At 35.6% G+C, this 15,348-nt stretch overlaps 1 protein-coding gene and 1 pseudogene across 4 annotated transcripts in view; one reads left to right on the top strand and one right to left on the bottom strand.

Annotated features, from left to right (window-relative positions):
• LOC107699103 (uncharacterized) overlaps positions 1 to 7,894 on the top strand; it is an 8,932-nt pseudogene extending 1,038 nt beyond the window's left edge.
• Positions 7,895 to 8,075: 181 nt separating this feature from the next.
• Positions 8,076 to 15,348, bottom strand: part of LOC107699113 (double C2-like domain-containing protein beta) — a 73,728-nt gene continuing 66,455 nt past the window's right edge. For all 4 annotated transcript variants that reach the window (XM_016500289.1, XM_016500305.1, XM_016500313.1 and 1 more), the window contains 2 exons: positions 14,785 to 14,881; positions 8,076 to 9,906 (listed from right to left, as the gene is read on the bottom strand). In XM_016500289.1, the coding sequence (XP_016355775.1) occupies positions 9,776 to 9,906; positions 14,785 to 14,881 (228 nt within the window). In that variant the 3' untranslated portion in view covers positions 8,076 to 9,775. The remainder of the gene's footprint in view (positions 9,907 to 14,784; positions 14,882 to 15,348) is intronic.

The raw sequence follows: 15,348 nt of genomic DNA, 5'->3' as shown, positions 1-15,348 counted from the left end.
AACCCGCAACCTTTGGGTTACGAGTCCGACTCTCTAACCATTAGGCCACGACTTCCCAATGATATGAACATGTAACATCAGTGTAGAATTTCAACAAATGTGTTTCCCAGGCCTTGACCATTTTTGCAGTCTCAGCATCACCTTTTTTCAGATGTGAGAGATGGAGATGGTTTTATAGTGCTGAAACAAACTTACAGCTGCTTGGGTCTCATATAAGAAATACAGCCAACATCACAATACTCTATTTTTCCTTCTGCGTCAGAGTCCGATAATACTGCTCTCTCCCCCGTTCTGGAGATGTACCAACTCTCCTGGGCACTGTGGTCAGGCTAAACATGCCCTTTTAGCTCTGAAAAAAAAAGAGCAGGCAACATTGTCCATTTTTGTTGCCAAAGTTTCTATCAGAAACATATTTAATTATTATTAGCACTGGTGAAATGGTATTGAAGAAAGAAAAACATACCCGAATAAAATGTTCATTGCTAATTATTCTTTGAGAAAACACTTCAGACATAAAGTCTCAGACAAAATTTGATCTGAAACGTTTGAATGAATTAGCATTTTAATAATCTATTCATATTCAACTTTCAGCTCCACAGGATAAGTAAATGCATGTAAACAGCCAAAACTGACGGAAGAATCTTGATCTTGTGAGCAAATTAAAAGGAAAATTGACCCCTCTAGGTCCTTCTATAAGCTAACAATCATTATAGGAGTCAAAAAGTGCAGTTAATTAAATGAGAAAAAGTGAATAAAGTGATATATATGGAAAACATGTTTAGAATGTCATGAGTAAACAGAACATATCAAGTTGTGCTAATTTGATCGTTTTGAGCTAATGCAATGAATGACAAGCATTACAGCCTCCAGCATTCGTGCATGAGCTGAAAACTAACATGGCCCACTTTTATTTTTTTATCTGTTAAAGAGACTTTGGACATGTAATTTTCTGTAAATCAGTCAGATTTCTATCAAGGATCTATGTACATAAATGTTAGCAAACATCTGTTTAATGATTTACCAATTAGCAGTGGAAAGAAAACAAAGCAAGAGGACCAGACAGAAGCGCCAAACAGACAGACATTTCATGGGATTGAAGCTTCTTTCCATTTGGAATTATATCTGCGTAAGTTGTTTTTCTGTCTTACAAAAAAAAAAAAGGCTTTATATTCCCTTTCTCATTTCTTACAATACATTTATATTAGCAATCGCCAACAGGCCTATAGGCAATATTGTATTCTGATTATTAATAAACAAAAATGTTTTGCCATGCTGTCCAATTACTTGAAAGGTTATTCATATGAATTTCAGTGTTTTGCATTTTTAGTATTGTGAGTGGTTTTTGTTTGTTTGTTTGTTTTTTTAGACATAATGGTGAATATCAGATGTATGTGTATGTGAGACTATAACTTACAGGATTGTTTTTCTTTTCTCTCCAGGATTGAATCCAACACCATGTATTGTGTCCTCCTGTTGCTCTGTGCAGGTGTAAGTAAACGAATGATAAGATGTTTACATAATATTTTGTGGTAGAAAAATGAACATTTTCATGTGACTACCAGTCAATGGGGACTACTAATAATTTGTTTAATCATGTGACCACTTTTACTAATAAGCTTGTTTGAGATGAGCAACATCTGCACAGGAGCTATTACTGGTGATCACCGCGAGATGCGTGCCGGTTAGAATATATATTATTATTATCCACCAGGGATAAAAATAATTCAGCAGAGGCAGGGATACATAGACCAGAAGGGGGAAAAATCCCCCCCATCCCCCCCTTCAAATCGCACCCTGGCTTGCATACAACAATCGGTCTGCGCAGCGCCGCTTCAAGACGAACACAATCTATCCACCTTATTTTTCTGTAAGAGCGTGCACGGCCATTTGTAACTTGAATGTGTCTGGCTTCTGGTGTCATCCGCTTATGTTAACCATAAATTAACGTATTCCACAGTGTGCCAGCAATTGTGTGCTGTCATCTGGGCCATATTCCTCAAAAACAAATAGTCACCCAAAAGAAAATTCCCTCCAATTCTAAAGCCATGGCAAAACATATGGTGAAAGTTTGGCCCATATGTGCTCCGTCATGTCATACCTAGGCCAAATGTGACAGCTATCAGCCACATCTGGCCCAAACGTTCTTGCTATCTGGGCAGCTATTTTTCAGCTTGATATTGCAAACTGGTGTGTCTTACCATATTATTTTAAAGTATGGTGAGGGGCGTAACATTTCCGTCACATGTTTGAGGTATTCGGCCAGTCACAACGCACTGGATAGCTGACCAATCAGAGCACACCTCGCTTTTCAGACCGATGATCTTTGTAAAAATCGACACGTTTCAGAAAGGCGGGGCATAGAGGAGTGTACAGTATGTACAGTATGTGGAAAATAATGTGTTTTTTTAACCTTAAACCGCATAAAGACATTTCATTACACCAAATAAACAAAATAATGTTCTTTTTTAACAATGTCATATGACCCCTTTAATTATGATGAACACACTGGTTTGTAGTGCAAACAGTTTTACAGTTTACTGCACTTCATTATTCTTCTGCAGCAGCTAATGAACCGGAAGTCTCACACATTTAGAGAAAACAGCTTACTTCCGCGTTGAAAATAAGGTGGTACAGGGCACGAGCGTCGCGTTAAGTAGGCTACCAGAAAAACCCATTAAGGATCGCGATTCGCGTCGCGTAGCGCCGATAGCACACGGACGCCCCGCCCACTTCTGATTTGGACGTGGTCCAAATGTTGCAAACTGATATTTGTTATATTATTTTTTGATGTATTATCATAATCACGGTTTGTAGCGCAAAGAGTTTTTCCGTTCTAGTTACAGTATTTACCTAATCGTAATTCTCACACATAATTCAAAGAAAATAGCTTACTTCCGCATGGCAAAATAGATAGTTTTAAACTAAAACCATAAAAAAAGTTACCATATGAAAAAAAAAACATTTTATTTCAGCCAACATTTCTCATTTAAATCTAGTTTAACTTGTTGTACTAGAAAAACTGGAACTACAACTGAAAAAAGTAGACAAAAAAAAAAACTATAAAAAAAACAAACAAAAACTAATAAAAATGACAAAACACACACCAAAACTAATAAATAAATAAATTCAAAAATTTTAAATCAAATCCAAACGTTTAATCAAAATTTAAAATGAAAACTTAAACTAAAACTATTTAAAAAATATTAATTCAAATTGTATAGAAATAGTAGGAAAATGACATCACTTATAACCAACAACCGGATGACTTTTGATGTGTCCAATGTCTGTTCCTCACTGGCCTCAGAGGACTTTAATATACAGGTGCATCTCAATAAATTAGAATGTCGTGGAAAAAGAACCAAAGACTTAAACTACTTCAGTCTGTGTGCATTGAATTTATTTAATACACGACTTTCACAATTTGAGTTGAATTACTGAAATAAATGAACTTTTCCACGACATTCTAATTTATTGAGATGCACTTGTATAACACACAAATCATATAAACCACTTTTATGACACTTTAATGGTGGCTTTACAATTTCCCATTTCTTCAGCTTTCCCTGTCTACCTGTGACATCACTGTTCTGCAAAACTTCAGCATTCCCCTTACTTGTCTTCCTGATGATGCTCCTGTGCTGGCTGACTCTACATACACCTGGAGCTTCACGTCTGCTCACACACAGCAGCAGCTCACACTTGAGGAGAAAGGAAAAATCCTGAACCTCAGAAACATAAAAACCACCCAAGAAGGACAGTACAAGTGTGTTCAGGATGGCTATAAAGGAGAGGATCGTGTGAGGTTGAGGAGAACATTCACGATACGTGTGAAAGGTTAGAAAGATTTCTTGCATTGATGACTGTGAATCTCAGAGGTCAATTAATAAACTGACCCCTTTTTTTCTTTCTTAGCGCCCCCACCCTTTCAGGAATGGCAGGTCGTCAGAGTAGTAGCTGGGAATGATGTGATGCTTCCGTGCAAGGTTGCTAAATTTTTCTCTTCCAGAGAGACAGAAAAACACCGTTTTCTGGAAACGAGAAACAGAAAAATGTGATATGCTTCTCATGCCCGACAAAGACACAGACGACCAAGAGGAGGACAAGACACCTCCAAGGGTTTTCTGGGACATCAGCTCTAAAGAACAGGACTGACTGGGCGATTAAAATTAGTCAGACCAGAGAGGAAGATGCTGGGATGTACCACTGTGTCATAACTAATACAACTCAGATGCTGTCAGTAGAGCTGGAAGTGGAAGGTACTCCTTTCAGACACTTATTTAAAATGCAAATAAAAAAATAATAATTAAATAAAAAAAAAATAATAATTTTTAAAATAAAATGTATGTAAAAATTCAGTTTTATTATTATTCTTACATTAAGAAAATAAATTATATATAAATTAAAACAAAAAAGTAAATTAGAAAAATGTATAAAAGTAAGCCTGTTTCAATATTATTGCACTTTACTTAGAAATAAAATGTAAAAATAATTATTAAAATAAAAGAAGTTATTTTTTAAAATACATTTTATTTATTTTAATTTATAAAATTGTTTTAATATTATTCTTACATTTAGGAAGAAAATAAAGAAATTATTTAATCTAAAACAGACAAACGTTTACAAATGCTTTTATATTATTTCGACATTTAAGGAATACAATTAAAAACAACATTCATTTTAATAAGACTAAAATAAAGAAAATATCTGGAAAATTATACATTTTGTTTTAATATTATTCTTACTATATAAGAGTGAAAGAAAAAATAAATTAGTTATTTTTAAAATATATGTGATTTATAAATTTACTCAGGGGTCATCTACTATAAAACAACCATCTATAATTGGAATAAGTTTATCTTTTGGAGATATGTAAAATGAGACTTTCAGAGCAGAGCATTTTTGTTGGAATATACATAAACTGTATTTTTAAATCCCAAATCACATCCTTTTGGAAAGAAATGACTTATTTTTCAGGGTAAAACCTACTTTACCTACCATTTTATTCTTTAGCCCCTCCTCCACCGCGCTGCTTTGGCCACACTGACCCATGGGAGGCCTGTGAGGATCAGGACAGCAGATCAGTGAAGGCAATTCTGCAGGACTCACTCAGAGAATTCTCCACCTCTGTATATGCAGATCTTAAAGGTTCAAAACCCAAAACCAACTTGATCTTCTCCCCAATCAGCATTGCTGTAGCTCTTTATAACCTGCTATTGGGGACACACTGGGAATGGCCTCTGCCATCTTTTATTCCCCAGGTAAGCACAGAAAAAAAACACACTTATTATCTAAGATAACCACTCACATTGTGAAAAAGTAGTACAGGAATACTTTAAAAGGAGAGTTATTATGGAAATAATATTATTTAAAAGAATTAAGTGTTTTCAGACACTTAATTGCATGTTACTTAGAATTAATTGAAAATATGTTCTAGTTTAAATTTATATTAAATTAAATGAGTTAATCTTAAGAGTGCTTATCTGACCCACTTAATTAGGACTTAAGTACAGCTTTATAAGTAATTTCATAATTCTATTGCTTTTAAAAATTTTGTGCTGCCGAATTTACTTATAAGCATTTATGGTAAACTAAAATATACTTCAATGTCATTTCTATTGAAACTTACATGTCATGTATTTAAATATATTTGTAAGTACACATTTGTAGTGAAGAAGTTGCAATTTAATACATTTTAAATATATATAACAGAGTTTTCTATGAGTACTTTTCATGTTAATCAACACATCAAAATAAGTGTGCCGATTATTAAAGATTAAAACAATGATTTACAGGAAAACCTTTAATTTGACATTATTACAAAGTGCACTTTTTAAAAGTGTTAAGAAACAGTCATGAAAGTCTACACTCATTAAGTCCACATAAGTGTTTCATTCCTTTATTATCTGCAAGTACAAGTTAAAAAAAAAAAATGCATTTTTAGGATTATAATTAGGTGCACTTCTTTTTCACAAGGATATATGCTGTCAAAATAACAGCATTGCTGTAATTACATCAGAATCAATTATTCTGGACTTCATTTTGATTCTGCCTAATTTAATAGTGCAGTCACATCCATAGCCTAAAGAGTTTCGTTTCCACATAGAGCAACAGTTGGGAGAATTTTTTGTCAAACAATCACTGGAGTTATATGGAAACTGTGCCATTTGCATTTGAGACCATTTGACTTGATATTGATATTATTAACCAGATACTGAACTTCGTTATATTATATTCGAGATTTACCTTGTTTAGTGTATAAGGCAAATTAATATAAAACATAGTTTGTTTGTCTCTTCAGAATATCAGCCAATTTGCATGCCAACTTTCACCATATCTAAAAATTATATTTAAAAAAAGTGCTTTGATCTGTCATCAGTGAGACCATGTAATATATTTTTACAAAGTTCAGAGGCAAGTTTCTTCTCATCAAGCTCTATTATGGCAAAAAATATCAATGATTAATAAAAAAAAATTATTTGGCAAGAAACAGAATAATATTCACTAGATACTTGTGTGGTGTAGATCAAGAAGTATTGACATCCTATAGATAGATAAATAAAAAATTTAAAGCAGATAAATAAAAATGTAATTAAAAATGTTAAATTAAAAAAAATATAATCCAATATAGAAGTATTTAAATAATAAAATATAATTAAAAGAAAAAAAATCCTTAAATTTTACATTACAACAATGACACCATTTCCTGAAAATGAACTACAAGCACTTGTACTGTATTTGTACAAATACAAACACATACATTGTAGAACTATTTCTGCAGGTCGGAAAGTTCCCTCTTACGGGCAAAAACAGCCTGTACATACTGATCCCGCGCACAACGTCAGAAGAATCTTTTGTATTGATGGAAAATAATATAAACGGAGAGTCCATTGAAGCAATGGTTTCTGAGATGAATACAATCCCATCCCAAACCGCTGAGGTCATACTGCCTAAAATTAAACTGACAGTGGACACACCATTAGAGGGCTTACTGAGGAATCTGGGTAAGAATGTCACTTTTTTTTACTCCAAAATGCTGGAAAGAGCTAGAATGTGAGTGAAATTTAAAGGGAAAGTTTACACAAAATTAAAATTCTGTCATCATTTACTCATCTCATTCCAAACCTGTATGCGGTTTTCTCAGTAGAACACACTACTGTGTTTAGGCTACATATATACACGATCCCATTTTCCATACAACATACATATTACCAGAAATTCCTGCACTACAAGATATTCCAAGTCATAGTTTAACTCTTTGAGAAGAAACTCAGAAATGAGATGAGTGAATCATTATTCACTGAAAATCTTCTTAAACATTTCGGCCCGGTTCTCACTCAAAGCTATGACATGGCTTCAGATAACTTAGAATTTAGTGCAAGAGTCATATGGACTATTTTTATTATATGTTTATAATTTTATGGTGCTTTTAGTACTTTTTGGCAACAATGTATGGTTCTTTGTATAAAAAGGAAGCATGTGCACTTTAAAAGTTCTCATTTTGTATAAATCTAATTTTTGAAAGAAAAAAATAAACAGCAGGTGTATTTGGAACAAATGTGGATGAGTAAATCCTGACAGAATTCTCCTCACCTCTCCTCAGGTTTGTCAGATCTCTTCTTAAAGCCTAACTTGTGTGGAATATTTCCGGGGGAATATGAATCATTCATCTTAGACGTTCGTCATAGGGCCTTTCTCTCGTTGACCGAGAAGGGGGTGGAGGCCGCAGCAGCCACAAGCATCTCTTTTTCTCGCTCCTTCTCCTCTTTCGCGGCTCTACAGCCCTTCGTCCTGATACTGTGGAGCGATGAGGCTGGCGCTCCTCTATTCATGGGAAGAATAATTAATCCATAAAAAGAGAGATAAAAAAAAGACATCACAACAGTGTTTCGCCACAAAAAAAAAAAAATGAAACGTTCTGTTCTACATTCATTCAGGGGTGGAGGCCGCAGCAGCCACAAGCATCTCTTTTTCTCGCTCCTTCTCCTCTTTCGCGGCTCTACAGCCCTTCGTCCTGATACTGTGGAGCGATGAGGCTGGCGCTCCTCTATTCATGGGAAGAATAATTAATCCATAAAAAGAGAGATAAAAAAAAAGACATCACAACAGTGTTTCGCCACAAAAAAAAAAAAATGAAACGTTCTGTTCTACATTCATTCATCACAAACAAATGCATTTATGTAACAATATCATGTTATGCATAGAATTAGAATGCATGCAGAATCTCGGTCATTAAAGATGTACTTTACATCATGCATTCGTTATTTATTTTCCATTACATGACAAGAAATCTGTTGCATGAATGAAAGACCTTTATAAGAATTGAATGCACAAAACTCGCTCCCATTTCCAACAGCCACCGTTGCACCAAATTATTTCGGAGACGCAGTTACAGAGACGGACGCACGATGGCAGTCACATCACATGTTCCACACAGACAATCAACGAGGACACGTGAGCGAGACTTGAGTTTGGCTGGCAGGTGGTGCCAGTCCATTATCTGAATGCCATGCTGTTTCATCAAAGGTAGCCTGGATTGTCCCAGTTCACTGAGCAAAATCAAATACCCTTAGATGGACCCATTTATGGATATTACGACAAACATAAGCACTGCAGATCGGTGGTCCATCAAAGCATATGTGACATTCACTTGGCATGCAGCTGCTTAGAATAACATTTGATAATTATACACCATGTAGGCCATTCATTTGATAATTCAAATGTACCGCACCCCCCCAAAAAAAACAGAACAGAACTCCAAGTTTGGAATGATGGATGAGGGCCATGAAAGGACGAGGTTAACAATAAGTTTTTGTGCAATTAAATGCCTAAAATGTCAAGACTAGATGAAAAGTTGATGATTTGAATGTTATAAATAGCTAATAAATGCTATCACACGGATACGATTATAGCCAAAATCCCCACGCATGGCAAGAAATGTGCATCTTTTCACAGAGCTAACTGTCAGGACGACAAAGCAAATCAACCCAGATTTTGTGTTGTCCAAAGTTGTCCTTGACAGGTAGTTTGTCCTTCAAAGGCTTCGTTTGATTGCTAATTTAACCCCTAATGGGGCGTGCAGTTGTGCATGAGGCCTGCCAGAGGCGATTCACCCTCTGTACTGGCGGTTAGACCTCTAAACCAGTAGAGGGTGCCGGAGAGAAAGCGAAAAAGTCTGTCAATGTGCATCAGCACATTTTTTTTTTGTAGACTATACAAACATTTAACAAAGACACATACAAAGACAAAACACAGACAGGGACATTCACACACACACACACACGCACACATTCGCGTTGAGGTGACTGTCGTTTGGTTCTGCTCAAAGTGACAGGCGGCAGTTCTTGAGTGAACGTTTAAATCCATAGACAATTATTTTCATTGCTTTAGAGTTCCTTCATGTGCCGTCCTTTGTACTTTGTCATGTTTTTGTCGGGCTGGAAGAGACTGTAAACTTTCATTCGTAACAAATCACAAAAGGTAAATACATAGGTACACATAGACATTTACAATCAGCTGGATGTGTTGTGCTTTGACAGTGTGCAAAATTACGGCACCACCAACTGTAACAAACACCAGGATGCTATTACACGTTTAACATGTAATAAACAATAACACTATAATATGGCATGAGCTCCTGTGGCATAGTCACAACACAGTACAATTTCACATTAGTGACGTGCAGACCAGAAAAAGGGGTCGATTCTTTGTGCGTCACAATCTGGGCTTGTGAACACACACTTGCTTCTTTCTCATCACAAAAGAATGTGCTTGTGTGTTAGTCACTGCTAGGGGCTCCTTGCTGTGTCAGTGTGTGCCAGTACTCCACTTTCTTTCCTTTGTATTTTAGAAACTCAAACCAGTGTTTCAGTCTCTCTCCTTTTGCGTTAATCCCCAATTCAACGCCACCTGAGAAAGAGAGAGAAAGAGAGAATAGGATACCAAATGAAAAATAGCCGCGCTGCATGATTATGACCAAAAACATAATGAATAATTACACTACTGTTTAAAAGTTTGGGGTTGGTAAGATTTTGTAATGTTTTTGAAAGAAATCTCTTATGCTCACCAAGGCTGTTTAAAAAAAAAATAATCAAAAACACAGTAAAAAGAGTAAAATTATTAAATATTATAACGTAACCACTTTATTCTAATATGCTGATTTGCTGCTCAAGAAACATTTCTTATTATTATCAATGTTGAAAAGTTGTGCTGCTTAAAATTTTTGTGAAAACAGATTTCTTTCCAGGATTCTTTGATGACTAGAACAGAATTGATTTCTAATTAGTTTAAATTATTAGAATTAATTTAATGCATCCATGCTGAATAAAAGTATTAATTTCTTTCAAAAAAAAAAAAAGGAAAAAAGAAAAAATTTAAATCTGACCCCAAACTTTTGAACAGTAGTGTATTTTCCTTGATATTGTAATTGCATTTTTTTTGTGTTAGGCAACTGCATGCTATATTGGTCTAATCTATTCTATTTTATACTGTTCATATTTTACCCTGACTAGTAATTAGATGCCTATTTATCTATTTATAAGGGTAATAAAACTGGGCGAAGAGTGATGACCACACAACCTGTTTTAATACCTGCTTGTCTATATTCGCACATAAATCGCACATGAATATTTAATTAATGAGGTAAGCATTATGGTTGGATGTTTGTTGCTAAGTAACTCAAAGTTACATTCTAGCACATGCTATCCGCTTTTCAAAATTATAAGTGTAAAACATTGCTTAAATAGGTACAGTACATTCATGTAATGTTTATATATATTATATACATATTATATATATGTATATATAATACAGTATGTATTTGACTGTGGCTTCTGAAGTTGAGTTGTTCTAGACACTTCAGTGTGTTTCCTCTTAGTCTAACAAATGAGCTTGCTCTGAATAATGAAAGTGCATGTGAATATGTTGGCGGACACAAGCTGCGTTTCATTTCATCAGGCCCCTCACGTACTGAGATTCTGTCCCGCTTCGATCACTCCTACACAAACACACACACACACCTCACATCAATACCGCATGCTCACGGCCACGAGCAAGCCATGACAAATGAACCCTACGCATGACATCCCTGCCACAGGGAATAAAAAAAAAGAAAGGAAATAGACAGGGAGCGGGTGAAAGAAAGCGAGTTGGAAAGATCCAAGAAAATGTTAAATAAATACTAAGCTTCATTGCACTTGTCAATCCGAGACCTGCATCCTCCGTGTGCCTTCACGCCTGGATGTCTCTCACAAGCCTCTCCGTTCATTTACATCGCTTCATGTCTTTACACTTCTCTGTTGATGCCCCACCCCCAATCCATTCTTCAGCCATCCCCTCTAAATCAGTAACACTGACATCAATTACTCTCACTGTCCCGATCGTTACAGAGCGTTCGTGTCATTCAACCATAAATAAACATGTCATTGCACAAAGCTCAAGAACCTTTCTGTTCTAGTCTCTTCCTCTGTTTCTTTTTATTAAGGGACAGCTGAGCCAAAAATGAAAATTCTGTCATCATTTACTCACCCACATGTCTTTCGAAACCTGTATGATCTTTTTTCTTCTGTGGTGCACAAAAAGCAGTTATTTATAGCAGAATGTCCAGGCTGCTCTTTCATTAAAAGTGAACAGTGACCACAGCTGTCGAGCGACACCTTCAGTGATAAACGACTTAAATTTCAGTCTGTTCCTCACACAAAGTTATCATGTATGGTTCACATTGGACTACTTTTATGATCCTTTTGTGATGCTTTTTTTGGAGCTTGACAGCCCTGGACCCCATCCACTTTCATTGTATGCAAAGCACACATTATGGACATTCTGCTAAACTTCTCCTTTGGTGCTCCAAGGAAAGAAAAAGTCATACAGATTGGGAATGACATGAGAATGAGCAAATGATGAGATTTTTTGGTGAACTACCCTTTATATAAAACTCTTTTCTTATTCTGCTCAGGAAATGTGACATGCATGTTGTAACATTCGCTTCTACAAGAACAAAGCATCAAAACAAAACATCTTAAAGGAAAGATCCATGTCAAAATAAGTTAAGCTCTACCTGCAGCACCTGTGGCATGCTGACAATACCAGAGACAATAATTTGACTTGTCGCTCAGTTTGCATTTACATTGGAAGTCTATGCAGCAAAGCATTCTGCAGACATGTTCAAATCGAATCACTCTTATATACACAGTATATAACAGGTATATTCTATAACTCTATTTTTATACTTTTACTTAATTTTGCTGAAAAGTTGTGTGTATATATACATACAGTGGGTATAGAAAAGAATCACCCCCTTTAAAATAATCATATTTTGTTGCTTTGCAGCCTGAAATGAAGATGGACACGTTTTTGTTTTATCCAGCTGTATTTACTCAGTGCAACTTACAACATCCAAGTGAAAGATATAACACCGACATGTCAGAAAAAAAATAAATAAAATAAAATAAAAAAACAGAATGACTGAGTTGGAAAAAGGATCACTCCCTTGTGTCAGTATTTTGTTGAACCACCTTTTGCTTTAATTACAGCCTTTAGTCTGTTGGGATATGTCTCTGTCTCTACTAACTTTGCACATTTAGACTTTACAATATTTGCCCACTCTTCTTTATAGAACTGCTCAAGTTCAGTTCAATTTGATGGTGACCGTTTGTGGACGGCAGTCTTCCACAGATTTTCAATGGGGTTTAAGTCTGGGCTCTGACTAGGCCATGCAAGGACATTCACCTTTTTCTCCTTCCACCACTGTGTGCTCAGTTTTGCTGTGTGCTTTGGGTCATTTTCATGTTGGAAGGTAAACCTTCTTCTCATTGTCAACTTTCTGGCAGAGGGCAGCAGATTTTCCTCAAGAATTTGAAGGTATTTTTCCCCATCCATGTTTCCTTCTATCCTGACAGGTGCTCCAGTCCCTGCTGCAGAAACACCCCATAACAGGATATTACTGTATCCATGCTTTACTGTAGGAATGCTGTTATTTTGATGGTGAGCTCTATTGGATTTTCGCCAGACATATTGTTTGGTGTTGAGGCTAAATAACTCCATTTTAGTCTCATCTGCCTCAGAATCTTCAAGGTGCGTTTTGGCAAAGCTCAGTCGTGACTGCATGTGGCCTTTATTGAGGAAAAGAATTTGAAAATTTTTTTTGTATCCATCTCCTGATATGTGCCTGTCCATAATTTTATCCTGGAGATCTTTTGCTGGGTGCCCATAGTTGATTGTTTGCGCAGTTGCATTACCAAGGACTGAAATGCTCCAGGAAAGCTCTTTTCATGCTGAGCTAATCAAAATGACCACAGCTGATCACAGTTGAAAGTCAAATGGCTTTGTGTGCCATTGAGCAGGTAATTAGCTACACCAGATTGAGTTTACAACTGATCGAGTTTACAACTCAATGATTCTGTTTTTTTTTTGTTGGTGTTATATCTTTCACATGGATGTTATAAGTTGCACTGAGTAAATACAGCTGGATAAAACAAAAACTGTCCATCTTCATTTCAGGCTGCAAAGCAACAAAATGTGATTATTTTAAATGTGATTATTTTCTATACCCACTTTATATACACAAACACTAATAAATAAATACAGAATATATAAGTATAGGAAATACAAAATAACTTGTAAGGTGAACCTTCATTCATTCTTTCTTATAAAAATGTGTGTTATCTGAGTGGTAAAGCTGATCATCCTTTTAGCGTTTTTCTTTATTGTTTTCCCATTGTCATCAAGTGGCTTAAATTTTCAAATAGTGTGTACTTTCATTTCTGGTGAAGTGCTTTGCACCATAGACTTGCTTGTAAAACTCACCTATGAAGTCATTGCTCATGCCCAGGTCGTAGTCCCAGACTGAGATTTCCAGGGTTTTCTTGGCCAGCTGATCATGCGGGACATCATAGGTAAACTCCTGGGTTGAAGAGGACACACATGAGTTTTGATAGAGGGAAAAAAACAACATTTATATTCACATTGAGTGAAAGTGTGGTCACACTCAGCTTTGAGCATGCAAAGTTATAAACATCAGAAAAGGATGTCACATTCTAGGGCTTCTGTTTTTAAGTAAATCATAAATTATATGTAACAAAAAAACAATAGAATAAAAATTGTCATATATACCACTCACTTCACTTTCCCACAAATTGCAAACCAAATTTTTATTCTTCATTTTGACTCGAGATCAATCTGGGACTATACAAATTCAAAGTTCATCAAACTTGAATTTAGTATGCAGCCAAGAATGAAACTTCTTGACTTGTGTTTGCTTTTCCGCTCGCCCACATTTGCATGAATATGAATGGATTTGAATAGAGCAGAAAGCCTAAAGGGCTGCATGACTGTGACAATATCCTAATCGTTATGTATTTCTCCCTGGTATTTTATTGCAATTATTTTTTTTTTTTGTTGGTGTTATATCTTTCACATGGATGTTATAAGTTGCACTGAGTAAATACAGCTGGATAAAACAAAAACTGTCCATCTTCATTTCAGGCTGCAAAGCAACAAAATGTGATTATTTTAAACGTGATTATTTTCTATACCCACTTTATATACACAAACACTAATAAATAAATACAGAATATATAAGTATAGGAAATACAAAATAACTTGTAAGGTGAACCTTCATTCATTCTTTCTTATAAAAATGTGTGTTATCTGAGTGGTAAAGCTGATCATCCTTTTAGCGTTTTTCTTTATTGTTTTCCCATTGTCATCAAGTGGCTTAAATTTTCAAATAGTGTGTACTTTCATTTCTGGTGAAGTGCTTTGCACCATAGACTTGCTTGTAAAACTCACCTATGAAGTCATTGCTCATGCCCAGGTCGTAGTCCCAGACTGAGATTTCCAGGGTTTTCTTGGCCAGCTGATCATGCGGGACATCATAGGTAAACTCCTGGGTTGAAGAGGACACACATGAGTTTTGATAGAGGGAAAAAAACAACATTTATATTCACATTGAGTGAAAGTGTGGTCACACTCAGCTTTGAGCATGCAAAGTTATAAACATCAGAAAAGGATGTCACATTCTAGGGCTTCTGTTTTTAAGTAAATCATAAATTATATGTAACAAAAAAACAATAGAATAAAAATTGTCATATATACCACTCACTTCACTTTCCCACAAATTGCAAACCAAATTTTTATTCTTCATTTTGACTCGAGATCAATCTGGGACTATACAAATTCAAAGTTCATCAAACTTGAATTTAGTATGCAGCCAAGAATGAAACTTCTTGACTTGTGTTTGCTTTTCCGCTCGCCCACATTTGCATGAATATGAATGGATTTGAATAGAGCAGAAAGCCTAAAGGGCTGCATGACTGTGACAATATCCTAATCGTTATGTATTTCTCCCTGGTA

This window comes from Sinocyclocheilus anshuiensis, unplaced genomic scaffold, assembly GCF_001515605.1.
Source record: "Sinocyclocheilus anshuiensis isolate Anshui unplaced genomic scaffold, SAMN03320099.WGS_v1.1 scaffold477, whole genome shotgun sequence".
Lineage (NCBI taxonomy): Eukaryota > Metazoa > Chordata > Actinopteri > Cypriniformes > Cyprinidae > Sinocyclocheilus > Sinocyclocheilus anshuiensis.
Note: the sequence above shows the minus strand (reverse complement) of the source record. Positions and strands in the feature narration are given on the sequence as shown.